Below are 20186 nucleotides of genomic sequence, written 5' to 3' on the forward strand. Positions count from 1 at the left end.
ATGGTGTCGGTGATAACTCATGGCAGTGGTGGTGACTCATGGTGGTGGTCGTGGTGACTTATAATAGTGTGACCATGGTGGTGATTCATAGTTGTGGGAAGTGACTCATGGGTGTCGGTGGTAACTCATGGTAGTGGTGGTGACTCATGGTGGTGGTCGTGGTGACTTATAATAGTGGTGACCATACTGGTGATTCATAGTTGTGGAGAGTGACTCATGATGTTAATGGTAACTCATGGTAGTGGTGGTGACTCATGGTGGTGGTCGTGGTGACTTATAATAGTAATGACCATGATGGTGATTCATAGTGGTGGGGAGTGACTCATGGTGGTGGTCGTGGTGACTTATAATAGTGGTGACCATGATGGTGATTCATAGTGGTGGGAAATGACTCATGGTGGTAGTGATGACTCATGTTGATCGTAGTAACTCGTGGTGGTGGTCGTGGTGACTTATAATAGTGGTGACTATGATGGTGATTCATAGTGGGTGGGGAGTGACTCATGGTGGTGGTCGTGGTGACTTATAATAGTGGTGACCTTGATGGTGATTCATAGTGGTGGGGAGTGACTCATGGTGGTGGTGATGACTCATGTTGATCGTAGTAACTCGTGGTGGTGGTCGTGGTGACGTATAATAGTAGTGACCATGATGGTGATTCATAGTGGTGGGGAATGACTCATGGTGGTAGTGATGACTCATGTTGATCGTAGTAACTCGTGGTGGTGGTAGTGACTGGGCCTATAAAGATTAGACGAGAATCGGTATTACTAAAGTAATGTTTCCGTAAATGAATAAAAATGTATGTAATGATACATCAGAAACACAAAACTGTCATTCACAGTGGTGTCTATTCATTAAGTTTATTATTGTCAAAAAGTATATCTTATAAAATAATAAGCTAACCATAAATACTATACTTTAATTGTCTATAGTAAGCTGTTGAAATATTTACAGCTTAACCACAACTATTATTTTGTAAATAATAAATTTTCCTGTGTTAAATTCTGAATTATAACTCAAGCGAGATTTTAATGAATAAAATTTATTGTTTATTTGTTTAACTCGATGAAATAGTATTTTCCCCCCACATTTGGACTAAAAATAGTTTTCAAATTAAAAACGTAAGCCAAGAAGTTTCCCTATGTTATAGTTTATGTCAGTGATGGTGTGGGAAAACAATGTTGACATCTACGTATAGTTTTTATAATGTAAGTATACTTTACACCCTTTGTACATTAAATTTGTAAGGGTTAGGACTATCTAGTGTCTCTTATTCTTCTGCTACAAAGAGGCATATCTACGGTTTCAGTTAAATGTTTTCCAGTTACATATTGGTGTGGAGATGTCTAAGATTGTCCACTCTCATACTTATGTTTGTACAAATGTTAAGGCAGATATTGTACCTTATTAAACGCTACCTCACAGGATGTATATATCATATGCCTTACCCCGATACTACCAAATGTCTTACGAATATTAGTTCAAAAAGGATAAAATTTTTAATATCGGGCAATGACGTATTTGTCGATCATTGCTTGCAGTTGATTATATATCGCCACGTTGAAGTGTGGTTGTATTAAGAATTGAGGAAGTTTAGAGGTTAAACCATCAATGGTGATATCCCATATCCTGACATGACTAATGCTTAAAATGACGTAGTGGGATATTATTAAAACAGTACATCTTGTACTATGCTGACATTAAAGTCATATATTACTGTCTGTATAATACAGTACAGTATTACACCTCCATGATAATAATAACAATCTGTTCCTGAATGAGACCTTCCTCTCTCATTGGCTACACACAACCACGTGTTTTTACATTTACCCTTACTAGTACTCCGGAGTAACCTTCAGATCATACACTTCCGTCATTAAATATCACTTACCCTGAATTATCGCAGTATCGCAGATTATTTATTGACACTTATTTACCTCCTTATAAAGTATTGCTCAATTATAATGTTTTATTAGAATTTTCCACTTTCCGGAGATATTTTCAGGAAGATATTTTGTTATCGATCAACCATATGGATGAGTTACATCAACGACCAATGGGAGTACTCGGTTGTGATGACGTCGACGTGATCAAAGACTCTACCAGGCGTTGCTGAATGATGGAGAACAATCAATCATCTGTGAAATCTTTAAAGAATTATTCACGTATTCGCGTCCGCCCAAAAGGTACAGCGCGATTTGATTCGGGACATTTGGGACAAATTAAATTATTAACCTCAAGTATTCATATTTTAGTAAACTAAAGTAATTAAATAGGTACTTTTGGTATTGTCTAAAGTTTAAAATAGGAGCGTTTTCATATTATGCACAAAAAAATCACAAGTCAAATTATGTGACCTCAAGTATTAATATTTTTGTAAACTAAAGTAATTAAATAGTGACCCTTTTCTATGGCCTAAAGGATCACATAGGTTGGTCTTAGTATTATTCAGAAGGAAAACAATTACGTACTCAAAGATCTTATACACCTTAGAGTGTCGATTTTCTGTTTATTGTTTGTATTAAATACGATCTATAATTCAATAATGTAATAGATGGAACAGCAATGTATTTATAATTTAATAAAATAAAGATTACCCATTCAATATTAATATTATAAATACATTTTGAGAAAGGTGAAATTATTAAGTTGAGGAAAATGTATAGAAATGTATTTCCATTATCTGCTTATTATTTCAAATTCAATCCTTTTGTCAAATTATAGCAGAGGCAGATTTTAGTTACGTTACGTATAGTTATGTAAATAGTCATATGCCAGATGTTCATTGTTTTCAGAGCGTCTCTCAACTATATTTATGAAAAATACCTAATCTTAGATCTTAAACTTTGTAGTACTAGAACTAATATTTTCCTGAAATAGTAAACTCATTTTAGATTATTCTTAACTAATTCGTTTACACGTAAAGTACTGAACTAAACAAACCAAATAATAGTTAGAAACCTTAACAAGAATCAAGTGAACGACGATCGAGCTAATAAATGTTATAAGTGACATGATATTTCAACGTAAAGTAATTTCATGTCGGCCATTTGTCAACCTCGAGATCTTTATCATACATTATCCACTTTATTTGTGTCAGTACTTTACCGATATTAACTCAGTAAAACAAAACTTTATTGTATGGAAACATTTATTGAATAGATAATAACAATTTACATGTTTAAAAAAAAACGATATTTTGTGACCTATTATTTTTTGACACTCGGTAGGATAACAGAATTTTGGATCTTAGTACTTATACATTCACGGCCGGTGTCTTGAATACATAGTATTTTCTCTGGTTTAACAGAGTGTTTCATAATATATGCACAGGGACGGGATTTTGGAAATTATAACAGATGCAGTAAAAATTAAATGGACAAAGTTGTACGTAATAACAAGACCAACAAATCAATGAGTTCAAGATTATTGGTTACATCGTTTACTCGAACCGCTAGAAAAACTAAAAAACTCGATGCACTAAATTGTTTCCAACATTTTAAATAATATTTAACAGCATGCTCTCTTATTATGAACTATTGAAAACTTTTTTTACATTAAATCCGCGTTAAATTTTCTATAGTTTTAAATGGTATTATAATGAAAGAATTTTCAAGTCCTGTAACTCAGAGGCATAGGATTCGAGTTCATTTTTTTTATTACAACAACCCTTTTCATTTAATCAAAAGAAAGTAGATATTTTACTCTTTTAGAATACCATATATGTACTTTATTTGTAGGTTTCATCAAATAATTCATAAAAATCCATTTGTATAAGATTGTATGAAGGAAAGTTTCATTCCACTGCAGTTCGCAAAACGAAATGATGCTTTACTGAAACATAGTGTTTTAATCAGCTGTTTAGTAATGCGAAGAAATTTTATAAAAAAGTCAGTCTAAAAAAGAACTGTTTACTTATATTTCATATTTTCCTCATTGGAATATTTTTGCACCTCCATTACTATACAACGTATGATTGATTGTTTATCTTTGTTTTATAATTGTTTAAAACGTAATTAAAATATATACTTTTAAATGCTTACAGGCGAAATAACCGTTGATTGAAATAATAAAAATATTAAATATTTTGGTGATACAGAATAATGAAAGAACAACCCTAACGTGCGTAAGTATTATATTTATTAATAATGTATGCAATAATAATTGCATAGATACTGAATTATCAGTCATAATATATTTTCATTTTATGCAGGGTGTCAATACATTAGTATTTCCGTACAAAATTATAATATCTATCACAACATATTGAAAATGTATATAGAGCACGCACGAATCATAATATTCTTAGTAGGGAAATAGCGGTGTTAATATGTATTACTATTGATTATATACATACATCAATTAGTGATGTAATATTTTAGAACATAACTTCTAATAACGTATGGTTCAAAAGGTTGATTTCACGTTCTGAGCTAGTCAAAAAGTTGGAGCCAATATTCTCTGCCCGCACAAGTGCTCTCCATCAGCTGCCAAAACCTTCACTTCACTGACTCTGCTGATGGAGCATAGCTCGAAGTGAACCCTTCATTTAAATATTACATATATTCTGTCTTTAGTGTGGATTGTTCTAGCTTGCCCATATTTACCAAATGTGGTCGGTAAATAACTGTATCTCAATTGTATTCTAATTCTCATTTTAGGGTATAGCCTATCTAGTGAATAAGTAAGTCCTATACGTTCTAAGAGTGGTTTCCGTATGGTATTCGAACCATTAGTTCTCGTGGTAGCTGAGATCATTTCAATCGGTACAGAATTATACTCAGTGTTCTTTACAGGAACGGATAACATTGGGTTTCGATCATACGTACAGTGCATAGGCATGCGCAGGGTTCATGATTTAGATGTGTCTGACGTACAGGGGGATTTGATGGCTATTGAATATCCCCAGCAAAAAGGGAGGTCCGGGGTGTCACCTCTGGAAAATTGTACTCAAAATTATGAATTTTGAACGTTTTTGACAATTGTATCTTTAACATAGAACTTTTATAAATCACTGCACTACTTTACACGGGCTATAAGTAATTATGTATTAACAAATTTAATAAATATCGTTATATGATAGTAAGCAAACGTATTAAATTCAGGAAAAATAAATTTTAGGCAAAATATGAGAATTAAATAAAAAATTGTTTTTAAAATGTAGAAAATACCTTGCTAAACAATTGCAATGGCATTAGTCTTTCTCAAGGAATCAATTAATATTTAAAATTCCTCAATAATATCTGAGTAATAAACATTCAACGGCGAGTTCTTGTTTAATGAACGGCAGAATCACAAAATCCAATCTCTCTTGCGTCATTGTTAATCCAAAAATTGTTTTAATAATGCTTAAATATATTTTTATATATGATGGAACTAAATAACGGACCAAATAATAACAAAGTAAACTTTAAATTAGTTGTTTTGTGTTGTTAGTTAATAACAAAACTAAACAATTCTCATTTCAGACAATATTCTTATATAGTGTGGGTGGACCACTGTTAGGTTAACGTATTGTTGAATATGTCTGGTGATATTTATGTTGTATCATAAGTAATAAGTATAAAATTTGACAGTACGACAAACAAGTTTCATGAACGCTTCTTTTTTACGTTGCTGAGTTTAAGACCCACTTCCGGTATAAGAGTGATTATTTCCGTTGGACAAATTGGCCTGTCTCAGCTCGAGACCACATTTCCGCGAGCTGTCTCCGTAACTATTAATTTTCCGCATAATAAATAGTTATTAAAATATATTGAAAATATAAGTATTAACTCATTGTGCAGTAAATGCTTTATTTGTAATATATTAAAAAGACATTAGAATCATTTCAATTGATTTAATCCTTTAAGTCTAAAGATCGGAATTTCTACATAGGTAAAGTACATGATGTTTTGAAACTGAATTGGATTTATTTATTTCAATTAATCGATGTTAAAATCGTGTTTGTTATTCGAAACTTTTGAATTTCTTTCGATTATTTTCAGAAAGGATGGTAAAATTGAAAGTCATCACTCAGACTAGAAACGTGCTAATGGATATTCAAGATGTAAAGTCTTGTATGCATATGTGTATAGTGTATTGGCGGGAGCACGGACTTGTGTGCCCACCAGATTTCGCTGCCGGCTCTGCAGATATTGCGGTGATTGCCAATATCGTCGAAAATTGCTTTCGCGGTGCTAATAAATAACAATTTACTTCCATGACATCAAGACGTTCCTTGAAACCATATTATATTTATTTATTCTGAGCGAAGATATCCGTTATCACTTTCAGAGAGTGAGTGTGTTTGTAATAAATATAAACATTGCTAGGTACGTTCTCATATTCGTACTAACTTAACTATTTCCGCAACTGTTGGTATCGGAAACGACATCACATTTTTATAATGTTTTATTGTAAATGCCTTTATTAGGAAGATGTAAAACAGTTTAGGATTAATTTGTCGATTGTTACTGATACGTATACATTTATCTCTAAATATGTATGAAACTTTAATTTTGTAGTATATTTTTAATTATTGTTTTATATAATATTTATTGAATTTAATTATATGACAGTATACTACATATTATATAATACTATATAATAATACTACAAAAAAACAAGAAAAGTGTGCCAAAACCCAAAGGAATAATAAACATTTGAAATACAAATGATTTTGTATCACTGAAACATGGCAAATTTCCGGAAATATCCGGTTTCCTTCTTAACTGTAAGAGTCTCGTAACTAATCACTATCTAGTATTTTCCGCTCCGCCACCACATTTTAGTTTCTTTTGCATTAACTAGTCCTACTGTCATGTAAACAGGCTTCTTATTAATGACTGAGAGTACACTGAACTTAAAAAACTGTTAACTTATATTAAAAATCTTATTTGAATAATTATGACTATTCTAACGTTAATTAATAATAAATAAAGTTATGATTTGTTCCAAAAGAGAACTAAATTGTCATTGTTATAAGTAATCTTAGCAGAGCCAAAGTCTGCATTTTAGATACTAGTGAAAATTATTGGTAAATTATGCACGAGAGCAGAAACACCGAAGGCTTGTCCCTCTATTGAAAAGGTAGATTGGTGTAAAAGTGAAGGAATAAGAATTTTTAATGACTTGTAAAACAAATAGAGTGAATCAATATGATTCCTTCATTATTTTGAACATAATCAGTACAAAACCCAATAACAAAATAAGATCACGTCAATTAAAGGAAAGGCACATTTTTAGAAAGTAATAATAATTAAATAAGTTTTTTGTGTTGTTTTTTATATCTATATTAAACTAGAATAACTCCTACTTAAATTATAAACATAAATAGTAATTCAATGAGGTGAGCCAATATTATCTCCAGATATTGCAAGAAAATTATGTACATGATAATAAAGGTTTTGACGATGAAACTTTAATATCCGCTATTTTATGATCGCGTCCTGACTGAAAGCCTCTCAACTGCATCCATCAACGATGACATTTAACTTAAGTGAATATAATTTTGATTGCATTACTATGACAGAAAATACAGTTTCCTTATACTGTTAATATATGTATTTGAGAAAAAACATACAGTTTACATAAAAGTAAGTTTTATTACAATTGTTTGAATTGTAAGAAATGTACATGTATATGGGACCTCTGGTATTGTACTGTAAATATTAAGTAATTTCGTAATTGTAACCATTATAAAGATATTGATATTAATACGTGTATATGTTCACAACCTGTAACTGGATAAAATTAAGAAATATGATATATTCTTAGTAGATGCGAAATACAACAATAAGACACACGTAGTGTAGCAAAATATTTTTCTAAGTATTAATTACGATATCTTTAACTCAAAGACTTATTTGAAGTTTTACCATTTACGAGAAATTTTTTTAGATAGGGTGTTTAGTATTGTAACCGAATAGTTATAGGTGAGTAGTTACCACTGCCGAGACAGGAGCTTTTCCAGGAGAAAAAAAAAACAAGAAAATTCAATTTGTACTGTATCGATAAGTTGCTGAAATCAGGTTTTGGCTCTGTAATTGAACCATTTATCATATACTTTTCTAACATTTAGTTGTCAAAAAAAACCTAGATACAAAATCTTTTTTAAATAAAAAAAATGTAGCTCGCCTAACGATCTCCTATTAAGATGCTTTTGGGAAAATACAATTATTTAAAAAACGATGGTGAATTAATATTTTAGTAAAAAAAATACATTTTAATAAATAAATAAAAAAGAAAATTTGCACAATCTGGTTTTCGTGTATAGAGAATTCTCCTTTATAGTCCTGAAGGTAATGTGTGCAGCCAGGGGTAAACAATATACGGTATAAGGTGGAAATGAAAAGTTGATGAAATGTGTAACCGGGGAATGAATTCAATTATGGGAGTACCTTTGATCACAATATAAATATCTCCTGTGGGTCACTCTAGGAAACTTAGATTAGAAAACTTGGGACTGCCCATATACAGTACGGAAGTGCTTGGTTATGAACTAAGTTTTACACTCTCAGTGTTTATTTTTGAGTTATTATCCCAATTTGTAACTAAAAAACAACAATTTTTTAATATTTGTATTGAAATTAAAATTTTACTACTTATACAGGGCACAACTGTTGACTACAATCTAAATAATAAGGTAATTAACTCTAAAAGAAACATTTTTTATGCTTCACAGAACCCAAGGAATGATGATTTGTGGGCCACTTACGACACTTGCATAATTTTATGTCTAATAAGCAGTTAAGTGATGATTAGGGGACACCCCTGTCCTCTTCGTAATGTATCTGACCTCGGCTATCTGCTCTAGTATTTTCTGTATCCTAATACTGAAATGTTTTCTAACATTTATTAATAAAAATCACTTATACTCGTATGTGGTATAAATGTCAGAAACAAAGGTATTTCAGTTTAATATTTTCATTAAATAAAAGATTTTTTCCGAAATCAGAAAAAATTAAACAGAGGCTACTAGTTTTTATTTAAAATAAATAATTAAATTCTCAATTAATTAATACTACTCCCAATAATTAAGTTAATTGACTACCTTGAAAAGTGATTGGTTTTCCATATTTCCCAATAATACTTTTATCTGAGACCTATTCCATGCATATACAGTTTATTCAAATGTACAGCACAAATTTCCTAAAAACACGTTTTAAACGCAATAGTATTTTTTAAGTTTAGTACAATTTAAGGGAAATATACAACTTTACTTTTGCCTACAATACCTCGTTTGCAAAAAATTCATAAAACAAAACTTGTTTAACTTACTGATGAGTGCATTTATATCTAATGGTGTTAAGAACTATGAGTATAATTGATTAATCTAATATAAAAAGTAAATATAGTATTTTGAAACAATCAACCAAAAATAAGGAAAATGAGAGTACTTCTAAATTAAAAGCTTGGTTTTATTACATAGTTTTATATTGTAGTATCTCGTTTGATATTTTTTTTTAATTTCCTTATATACTTAAAAGGAAATGAAGTTGACAATTGCGGAATAACGCATTTCAGGATATATGCCGATGCAAGAATATTTATATACCTCAATAATATTATGTTCCTGAAGATAACAGTATATAATATCTATATGTGAGCTTCTCCTATATCAGTAACGACAGCAACAACATCATGAACTGTGGCTTAATCGTGACATATTTTGTCGTATTAAGCAACTGTAGAGACATTCTGATGATGTCCAGGTGAATATTTCTTTAGCATCTGTCCAGCAGTTTAGAAATTAAGCTTATAGAATATATTATTCTAACATATCAATCCAAATTATGCCAAGTAGTTAGGGTACAAATTTAAATTTAGTTTTCCGAAAACTATGTTGTCTCTTCAGTAACAAAAGGCAAATCTGGGCATAGCAGCAAATGTTGCAATACTTTATAAGCATTTGGAGTTATTCCTATTGTGAAGTGAACCTAACCTCATACTCAAATGTGACAAGCATGCATTTTATATTATGCCTAATATTGTCATTAGTATTTATAGTTAACCATAAGGAAATGTCTAAAATTTCTTATATTTCATCAAAGGTTTCTAAAAATAAATCGTTTTCAATTATTAAATAAGTGATAAACTCTTATTTTTATCGTGAAAGCACGCAGTATAATAATTTATTATATTTATTTTCACAACATGTACTTGCATTAGATCATTGAATATATGTAACTGCTGTTTAGAATAACACATATTTTCATGTTATAAGGATATACATAACTTGTATAAGTTGATTTAAATCTACATTTAAAGGCTGTGTAATAAAAGAAAACTTTAGAATTATAATAAGGGGTATTAATAAATACTTCACAAATACTCTAGATCAAGACCATTTATAGATCAATTAATCGTCAAAGTACGTTCATAAATAATGGAAGAGTCCTGTTTACAGAAATTGCTGTACGGCATAAAATTAACACACACACACACACACACACACACACACACACAACACACACACACACACACACACACACACACACACACACACACACACACTTATAATATATTCATTAAATTTGTATAAGTGGCAATGGCTTTATTTAATTTCAATGATCATTGAATCACAAAAAGTAATTGCTCCACCGTGAATCGAACCCGGATCTCTCTCTTGCCGGGCGAATGTGCTACTTTTTATACGGTTTATCATAAAATTTGTCGTATAAAGCTAAGTCAACTTAAAACTGTTCGAGTCTAAAGAAAAACTACTGTCCTCTTATGATTTTTAACACCTTTCTTCAAACACAAATTTGTTAGTGGAGTGAACTTTAAAACATAACAACCAGCAGATATTGCGAGACACCACAAAACAAATTAAATTAATAATAACGTTGGCTGAGGATATAACATAAAACTAAAACTACAGGAGTAGGAAGCGCACGCAAGGCTGCCATGCAACTAAATATTTCCTTATCCTATTTCCTTGAAAGCATTCTCATGTGATGCGCTAAATTTGTAAATGATGTAGGCGTCTAAAGTTCCCCTATCATTCTCAGGTAAACATTATATTGCATGAATTATTTATTCAGCTTTGTCCAGAAAGCGCATTTGACACAATCTTTCTATTTACTTATGTCTCAATATAAATTGTCATATCTAAATATATATTTAAGTTAAAACTAGATATCAGTCAAAAACTGGTTGACCGGTCAAAAACTGAGTTTAACTAAAGATTGTAGTCGAAACAATTTGTGAGAATTCAATACCACCAAGCTAGGTAGTTAAACTTAACTAGGATTGTTCAGTTAGTATTGAGGGGTCAAAACTGAAAAATTTATTTTAACCAAAGATTATGGTCAAAACCTAATTTTTTTTAATGTTCATATTTGTAAAAACTACTTTATCCTGTTGAAATTTGGTCAAAACTAACGTTTCTTCTCAAACAAAGATATTTCAAATTATACTATTATTTGCCTCTACAATAAAAAACATTCTATTTTATGAAATCAACCTTCTCCATTCATTCATATTTTCTCTCATATCCTCCAATTTTTTTCAATTTATATTTTAATAATTAAAGTAAAATAATATAATTTAACTCAGATCCCCTAAATAACATAAGTGTTTTTATTTTCATTATATCTCGCATAATATTGTATCACATTATCTCGTGATTAAACAAGAAAGGCGACTAAATATTTTAATACAATAGTTCAGTATACGCATTGTTACATCGTAAAGGGGTTATGTGGCCCCCTGAATTGCAAAATATATTTTTTGTCTGTAAATACATTTCTTCAAACCAAATTTATAATATAAATGTCCTGCTCCAACTGATTTTTTTTAGTTTGCAGTGACATATTCCTATCCTTGCTAATATGGACAGTTAAAATATCTGACATCAGGTCTGTTACTCACCATAGTAGGTGTGGTTTTCAGTGTCATTTCCCAGTTCTTGTTAATATGTCAGTACGAACAACTAAAATATTTTAACACCAATTCAGTCAGAAACGTACAAAAGTATGTGCAGTTTGCAGTGACATATCCATGTTCTTGTTAATATGTCAGAATAGATAACTAAAATATCTTAACATCAGTTCTGATACTCACCAAGGTAAATGAAGTTCGTAGTGACATATCCCTGTCTTTTTAATATGTCAGTATACACAACTGAGAATTAAATTATTTTAACATCAGTTTTGATACTCACAAAAGTAGGTGTAATTCACAGCAACATTTCCCTGTCTTTGGTAATATTTTCACTATGAACAGAACAATCTTAACATCAGTTCTGACACTTAACTAAAATTTATGGTTGCAAAAATTTAAACTATTTCAATGAGCAAAGTTAAGTGTGTACTTTCAGATAATAACCCCGCTGTATACCTTAGGTTTTGTTTTTCCGGAAATCTCTTATGAATTCTCTCACATTTAAATTTTGTCGTCAAACTCCCCTTTCCTATTTTTTACCTCGTCTTCAACCTTCATCATAAATTTAATTGTCTCTTTGAAGTTTACTTAATCCTATTAATCAGCTGAAAAGAGCTGATTTTATTTGGTTTGAACTGTGCTAATCACATTATATTATTATACTCCAACTGTCACAAATTAACAGGAAATGCAAGGAAAACTATTAGAGAAAATAACGCTGAGGGGAGAAGATTCGTGAACAGACGATACTACAGAGGTAAAAATCACGTAACTGATAAAACAACTTTTTAGCAAAATGTAGCTCTAATAGCCCATCCCAGGCCACTCCACAACTGCCGAGAGTGTCTCCATGTTTAATGTAAATTATACGATGCGATATCTACGAGGCAGTACAGCTATGAGGAGTATCTAGCTGTAAATGTTTATGTCTCAGTTTACGATCCTCCAATGGTATATCTTCTATTTACTACCACATTTACAGGGGTTGCCGAGAATGTGGGGAAGTTATGATTTCTACACGATGTAGATCTGTGAGGAGTAGCTGTAAATGTTTATGTCTCAGTTTACGATCCTCCAATGGTATATCTTCTATTTACGACCACATTTACAGGGGTTGCCGAGAATGTGGGGAAGTTATGATTTTTACACGATGTAGATCTATGAGAAGTAGCTGTAAATGTTTTATGTTACAGGTTTAAATCACCAGTTTTATGTAAAAGCTGATATATGTAACTTACTGAGTCACTAATAAAAATTTTGAGGCATTATAGGCAATTCATGAGTAGATCGTAATATTTAGTCTATATATGAATTATTGGAAGTGACCTTATAAATCACGACAAATTCTGGGAATATAGAATAGTTCGTTTGTACCAGAAGAATTCAAAAATGTTTTATTCAATTAAAATGGTAATTAAAAACAAGACTATTATAACATTAAAAAAATATTTCTACCACTGCGGGTCTTCCAGTCTTATAAGTAAAGATAAATGAAAATCAGATTAAGCCTTTTCTTGCTTACCATCAAAAAATGCTTGCTCAATTATATATAACGAGTACGTATTTATTATGTGAAACTATTTTTCCGATATTCCAATATCTAAATAATTCTCATGACAATTATCTGTGTGTATTCTAATCATATTTAACACACTTACTCTGGTAGTAAATTCTTGTCTATTCGAGTCTACCGCAGAGAGTGCGCCCGAAGCAGCGATATGTTGTGTAAAGGAGTTAGATATATAAGACAATATGTTTACAAGATATATGGTTTGCACAATCTCTTAATAGCTAGAAAAAACTGTTTATTGAAGAAAAATATTGCTAAAACTCACAACGTTATGTAAAGGAAAATTGTAACTATGAAATCTATAAAGACTTTTTCTCTTTATGATAAAACATTTGTCGTTAATTAATTTGCTGTTCTAGTATGTTTAAAACTGTACGGCTTGAACTGTAAATATAGTGACTCTTGATAAACGCAGCTCTGATGTACAGTACCAAGTGCTTCTGGAGGCTGATTTTGTGTACTATGACGTTTGGCGAATCCTCCTGAATGTATAAAAATTCTTACTAAGCTATTACAATACCGAATGCCTTATATTAAACTTACGGTCGGTCTTTAAATATTAAGTCGGAATGGAATTTTCATGGCCTTAGTGTGCCTGTTGTATACTTTATCACGTTTGCCATATACCTCCTCCAGAAAACCAACTTGCTTCCTTTAAGTTCATTGAGAGACGGCCTCTTGACTCAACATCTCACTTTCTTCGGAACTTCTGCCAAGATGTATAACATCTACCACATAATACAACTAGTATATACACCTAGCGCAAGGTCTCTCATTGCAGAACTTAATTCTTTCGACAGAACCCATTTCACACTAAACCTGGATTTTGGTCCTGGCATCTCTCTGTCCTAGATCCAAAATCCTCGCATCTATATCCTTGTTTCTTACACAGTGACAATCTAGCCCTGCCTTGAACTCCTAGCTACCTGTCACCTCGGGTTGCTTGGTTCATCTTAGAACATCCAATGGAACAATTTTCCATCATAAACTTTCTTGAACCGAGAGCATCAACCTTATCCAGCCACCACCATCTAACATTTCTTCACCTGTTGACGTCAGTAACATCATTTATAAATTGAGGAAACTTTCACCTCAAGTTACCTCCTGATCGAAATCTCAATCCAGAACACCTACAAACACCATCCACAAACAGCCACCACCATCTGTCATTTCCCATCTGGTAACTACTGAAATATCATTTATAAATGGATCGAGATTTCACCATGAGTTGCTTACTGCCTGACCTTTTGCTTCAATCATCGGCATTATTGATCCAAAATCAGTCATAGCTTCAGCGAGAACCTCTTGACCCCACAAAGGACGGGCCATCGTTGTACCCACAAGGAACCAGTTGATATATGTGAGCGTGCTACGGAGACATATTGCTACCAAGTATAACATTTGAGCTTCCTACAACTCCTAAACTATTACATCTAACACGTTACTTAGTCTTAATATTCCCCAGGACCAAAACCAGTATTCAAACTTCTCTGCGTGTCAGTTTTATAAGGGTTTTATGTTGAAGAGTTCATGATGAGCCGCTGGAAAGAAACTATTGGAATATTATAATTGTTAGTGAAATGAATTCATGCCAGTCCTCGTATCGAGAGCGATCTTCAAAGCCTTTATTGTTGGTATCATAATTATTTATTTAATTACTCTCTATTTACTTTTAATAATTTATTTGATTTTTTATGTTTTTAGTTATCCCTTAAAAAAATTCTTCCAAACATAATGGCCTCCGGATAATACCAATGTACCAACAATACTGCGTTAAAGGCGAGAAATAAAAAGGTGAATGAATAATTTCTAGATTTCTAGATTTCTAGGATAGTAAATAATTTTTCATATTCGATAAAGACAAGATTGAATATTCCTACACACATTAATACAAAGACAACAGATTACGAACTCTTCTTTCTGATATTTCCTGTTTGTCACTGTAAACACCATTCAAACCCGCTTATAAAATCTTGGCACGTACTGTCGAAACTTCTTGGGCTTAAAACTCGTAACTCTACCAACACTGTGGCAATGTTACAGTACTGCGCGCTGCAAATTCCCTTTTCGACGTCTAATATATCTGATATAACATAATTAATTAAGAAATAACTTTCAACTTTTTAGTGAATTGAAAGTTAAATTGAAACTTAAAAACGTGTGTAACAATTGTGTAAGTCTCTAAAACTCCTTTATCAATAGTTATTTCAATGACGGACAGCAGTAACAAGATTTTGATAAGGATCCTTAATAATGATTTTAATAATTACCTTTATATTTTTTTGAGAACACTATTTTATAGTATTAGAACTGGTTATCTGAACAAAACTAATATTATTAATCTGATGGTACATTAGAAATTCAATTTTGAAATTAAAATGAAAATGGAGATAATAAAATATGTTCAAAAATCACTGTTTAAACAAAATATTATATTGGGCATACATGAATAGAACACAAAGTTCTAGTGACATCAGTTCCAAGAGCAGTTTGTGGGTATTACATAGGATTTGGATTAAATGGAAGTGGTTTGTTGAGACTGCATAACACACATGATCCTGTACAAGTGTTCCTTGCGGTTCTCTTCCATTATCCTCTTCCTGGAACGCTTCAACACATGAACACGTTCAACTTTCAAGGATAAGACGTAATTAAAAATATATTTTTAAGATTCATCTTGAAGAAAACAAATAGAATGTCTCACTAAAAACGTTTAAAACATTAAAATAAATACTTATATTACTTTATAAATAATATTTTACTCTTTAAGCAGTGTTCAATCATATATTTGAGTACAAAACATCGTATTGTGATAACCAAAAATATGGAGCAAAACAATTAAATTTTAAACCATCTCAAAAACAGAATATACTTTTAAAGAGTTTTTGGTGACTACACATGAGCAGTGGCTGCTTCCTGGCTGGGAGTACAGTTTGTGTCTTCAGGCAACAATTATAGCCAAGGGTCTCTTAACTTTACCACATTTTTTGTATACATCATTACTTCTTCATCATTTCCTTTTGATCATTGTTGTTTTAAAAGCTCATCAACATAATAATTATTTTAAAACCTCTGATTGTCTGTGAAAATAAGTTTACAATAGCTTACAATAACATATAGCCTACCAACATTTAAATATGATAATTGGGATAAGATACTTGTATGTCATTGGTTCTCATAAATTCTCACGAATAAGTTATTATATCATATCAGAAATATTAACCATTTACAGGCTTCATTCAATATAGGTGTATAAGCAAACTTCGTAGTATTAGAATTACTTAGGTTACCGACGTTAAATAAAGATAATAAAATATTAGGAATACCCGTTGTTTTTTTTTTAGTCCCTGTTGGTATCTGCAAGATATCGCTAGTTTTCTAATGATCGTTATTGAGCTTTAGTGTGAAGTGGGAGAGCACATTCCACAGCATAAAATTTGGGAAATGAAAGCCATAGGCTGTTGGTAACTCATATCCTCGACTCACAAGAACTAATTGGAGTGATAATGTTATTCTTTAAATGTTTAATGAGCTTAGGTCAAGTTCAATACAAACAAAACTGACGTGTAGAAATTAAAAAATGTACTCCTCATTTGATTTGTCTCATTGGAGAACATAAACAATTAAGTAAATAGCTGTCAACAATTAATTTTTTTAAAACTATTACGAATCTAATACTAAATTTCATTTCAAGAAAAAGCTAATAAATTTGGCTGGAAACGGAAAATATGTTTTGGACCATTCTAATCTGAATTATACCTAGTTTGGGTAAGCAATACGTCGCATCGGGCAGAGTCTAGTAAGCGAGTAAGGTCTGAGTTGTATTTCTCAATACACTGGTCAGGTATTTTTAAAGTAAGGTAATTTAAAAATTTAAAGTACAAACTAAATATTTAGTAGTTTTTAATGTCATTCATAGACGTACTCACCAACATTTATATGAAGATTAGATCAGTAGGAGTATTCAAAGTGCCTTGAACAGATGCGCACTCAGGTGTCAGATCCAAACTCTATAACAGATTACGGTCCAAGTTGGGTACCAAAGTTCAGATTACCAACCACACGATGATAATCGAACCACTTCTGCCACACTGATTGAGCATCCTCTCTATGGTTTATATGTAAACACATATACATAGTTTATATGTAAATAAATTAATTACACGTATTCGATAACACTGTTAAACGCCCCACTTGTTAATTAAACAGCGCATTTACCGTGATAAAATTCTAACGCTATTGAAATTACTTGGTTATAACGAGTGTTCACAAAGTTTTAATCCAAAAGGTAGTAAATTCATTATGAAAATTGTCGAATTTGGTTTTTTTAAGTTTTAAGAGAAAATTTAAAACAATTTACAGTAGAGGTATCCTACGTTTTCTTTGCGTGCCATAACCCAAAAGGCATAAGCTTAAGATAGTTACAGGTAACAGGATTTCAGACATTTGCCATCGTTATATGTTACAATAGGTATAACACAATGTTTTGAGGATTGGAAATCTATACTCTTCGTCAGGTTGGAGGAGCTTATTATTACATAATAATCTTTAAAAAATTTTTTTAATTCTATTATCTTTTCAAACTTTCTATCTTAAATATCAAACTTTAAACAAAGAGTTACAGATACTTAGCTGTAAAAAAAACTAGGCACAGCGGTTTAGTCGGCGACGGTCCGTAAACCGTCTGTGGTCCCAGTTGATTAGAACGAGATAAAACTATAGACGAGATTACATACCTGAGTGGACAAAACTCAGTATAGGCAGTACTTTGTATGCGAATATTGAGTTTAGCTTCAGTTCACCTTCCGCTTAGTTCAGCGTCTAAAATGTGACACTTTCATAGAATTGACGCCTGGAAGTTGTCTCAGTCATATGGGTGTTATTTTGTTCATGTGTATTTAACTTTCTGCCTTATTGGTGAAGAGCAAAAGAGTGCCAGTTTCCAAAATGTAATTTTACAGTCATTTGAACATGATTTAAATTAAATGCCCAAAATTCTATTATATTTTCAAATCGGAGATCGTTAATAACATTTCTAAAACAAAATAACTGATATTAAGGAAAAAGAAATACTTAATATTATAAAGTGTAACTAATACCTTGTAAATTGTACCTTGAAAGCTTGGGAATTGAAAATAGCGCTTACTTTTTAATTTTACTTCATTTGACGAAAGACTGGGATTACATTTAAATGGGATTGGCGACAACACTTATTATTTGGTGAAAAACAGGTACATGCATAACGACTTGGATTATTGAAATTAATATTCCAGAATACTCAGAATAAAATTATCAATGAGATATCCAAGACGATATAATATATTTTTTGATTAGTAAGCTCCGAGTGAATATTCAGTAAAACTTATTACTAAATTCTTAACTATTAAATATTATCTGGTTTGTATAAAATAAAATCACAGTTCTAAATAAAAATATTAGATTTATTTAACATATGGCCAATTAAATAGTTCAATCCTTCAGAATTTTATCACTCTCTATTTTCACCAAAGAATTGACAAACCATTTAATAATAGTAAAAAGGTCCTTTGGCAAGAAATATAAATTTCAGTCAAATATATCAAACTAAAAATCAAGAGCTCTCTTCTGGAATAAAATAATAAAGTGTTCAAATTAAAATCAAATCCAACTTGGAAATAAATAAAATAAAAATGTCCACTTCTAACTAATTTCACTCAAAATTCAAAAATAAAAATCAAACTTCTCTTTCCACTAGTTCTACCTTAACTTTCAAGTCTTTGCAATTCCGATACAACTCTCTCAAACAGTCATTAAGGTTTAATTAATTTCCAATAAAGAGTTCACAATAAAAACAGTTCAAATTAAATATTAATAAATTACTAAATTTCCAAAATTCAATGAAAGTTATTAACAAAGTTTAACTTTAATTCACTTTTCTTGCAAGTTTGAACTTTCAAATGTAACTTGTATAATTCAATTGTGCTCTATTGTTCATTAAGAATCAGTTATGTTGATTGCTCTGTAGTTTCTATAAATTTAATTTTTTCTATAAAAAAGACAAAAAAATTAATTTAATATCAGATCTGGAAGACTATTTCCATATAACGTACAATAAATTTGGTGCTTACCTCAAAATCCCTCGCGGAAAAATATTTTAGAAACAAGGCGCGCACTGTCATCAAATAATTTACGATAATTACCAAAAACTGCCGAAAATTATAAGCTGGCAGTTTATATAGTTCCCCTTCCACCCCCTTTTGATGGACATCCGCGGCATTCTCTCATTGGCCCAGCCGTATCCAACTTGACAAAGAATAGCCCTGTCAGATCTGACGTAAGTGCAATACACAAGACAAGATCTGATCAATTCAAGGCAATGAACCGCCTTCCTAATAATTTAAAGTTACCAGCACTAACTTGGCAAAGGATTACATATTCGTTTTTTTCCTAACTTTTCACAATCTAATTAAAATTAAATCCCAATATTTCTTACCAAAAATTTAATTTAATTTAAGTTTTAATAATAAAAATCAACCAATGTAGCTTTCAAATCGCTACAATATGAAAACTTCAATTTTGAGTTAGTACATTCTTAGTAATTGTGAGATTTACGTAATTGCCCCTGGCCTTTGTCACGTAAGCTGTTTTATTAATACAGTTTGACTGTTTTTCTTGTATTGTGTAAAGTTGTTGACATCTTATTTACGTAAAGGTTTTAGATTAATTGATTTAAAAATAATTATTTAAATGCAATACTTCATTTGAG

At 31.3% G+C, this 20186-nt stretch overlaps 1 protein-coding gene across 1 annotated transcript; it reads right to left on the reverse strand.

Moving 5' to 3' along the window:
- Positions 1-501: 501 nt before the first annotated feature.
- On the reverse strand, positions 502-14770 carry LOC124372342 (uncharacterized histidine-rich protein DDB_G0274557-like). The gene is made up of 2 exons (XM_046830722.1): positions 14678-14770; positions 502-741 (listed from the first exon to the last, which is right to left on the reverse strand). Exons 1-2 carry the CDS (start codon positions 14768-14770, stop codon positions 502-504), a joined length of 333 nt encoding a protein of 110 aa, XP_046686678.1.
- Between the last annotated feature and the right edge of the window lie 5416 nt (positions 14771-20186).

This window comes from Homalodisca vitripennis, unplaced genomic scaffold (assembly GCF_021130785.1).
Source record: "Homalodisca vitripennis isolate AUS2020 unplaced genomic scaffold, UT_GWSS_2.1 ScUCBcl_2942;HRSCAF=8127, whole genome shotgun sequence".
Lineage (NCBI taxonomy): Eukaryota > Metazoa > Arthropoda > Insecta > Hemiptera > Cicadellidae > Homalodisca > Homalodisca vitripennis.

Coding starts and splice junctions, on each gene's coding strand:
- LOC124372342 (XM_046830722.1), bottom strand. CDS start 14,770: ATGGCCCGTCCTTTGTGGGGTCAAGAGGTTCTCGCTGAAGCTATGACT. Junction 742..14,677: donor TTGAAGCAAAAGGTCAGGCA/GTAAGCAACTCA, acceptor TAATCTTTATAG/GCCCAGTCACTACCACCACC.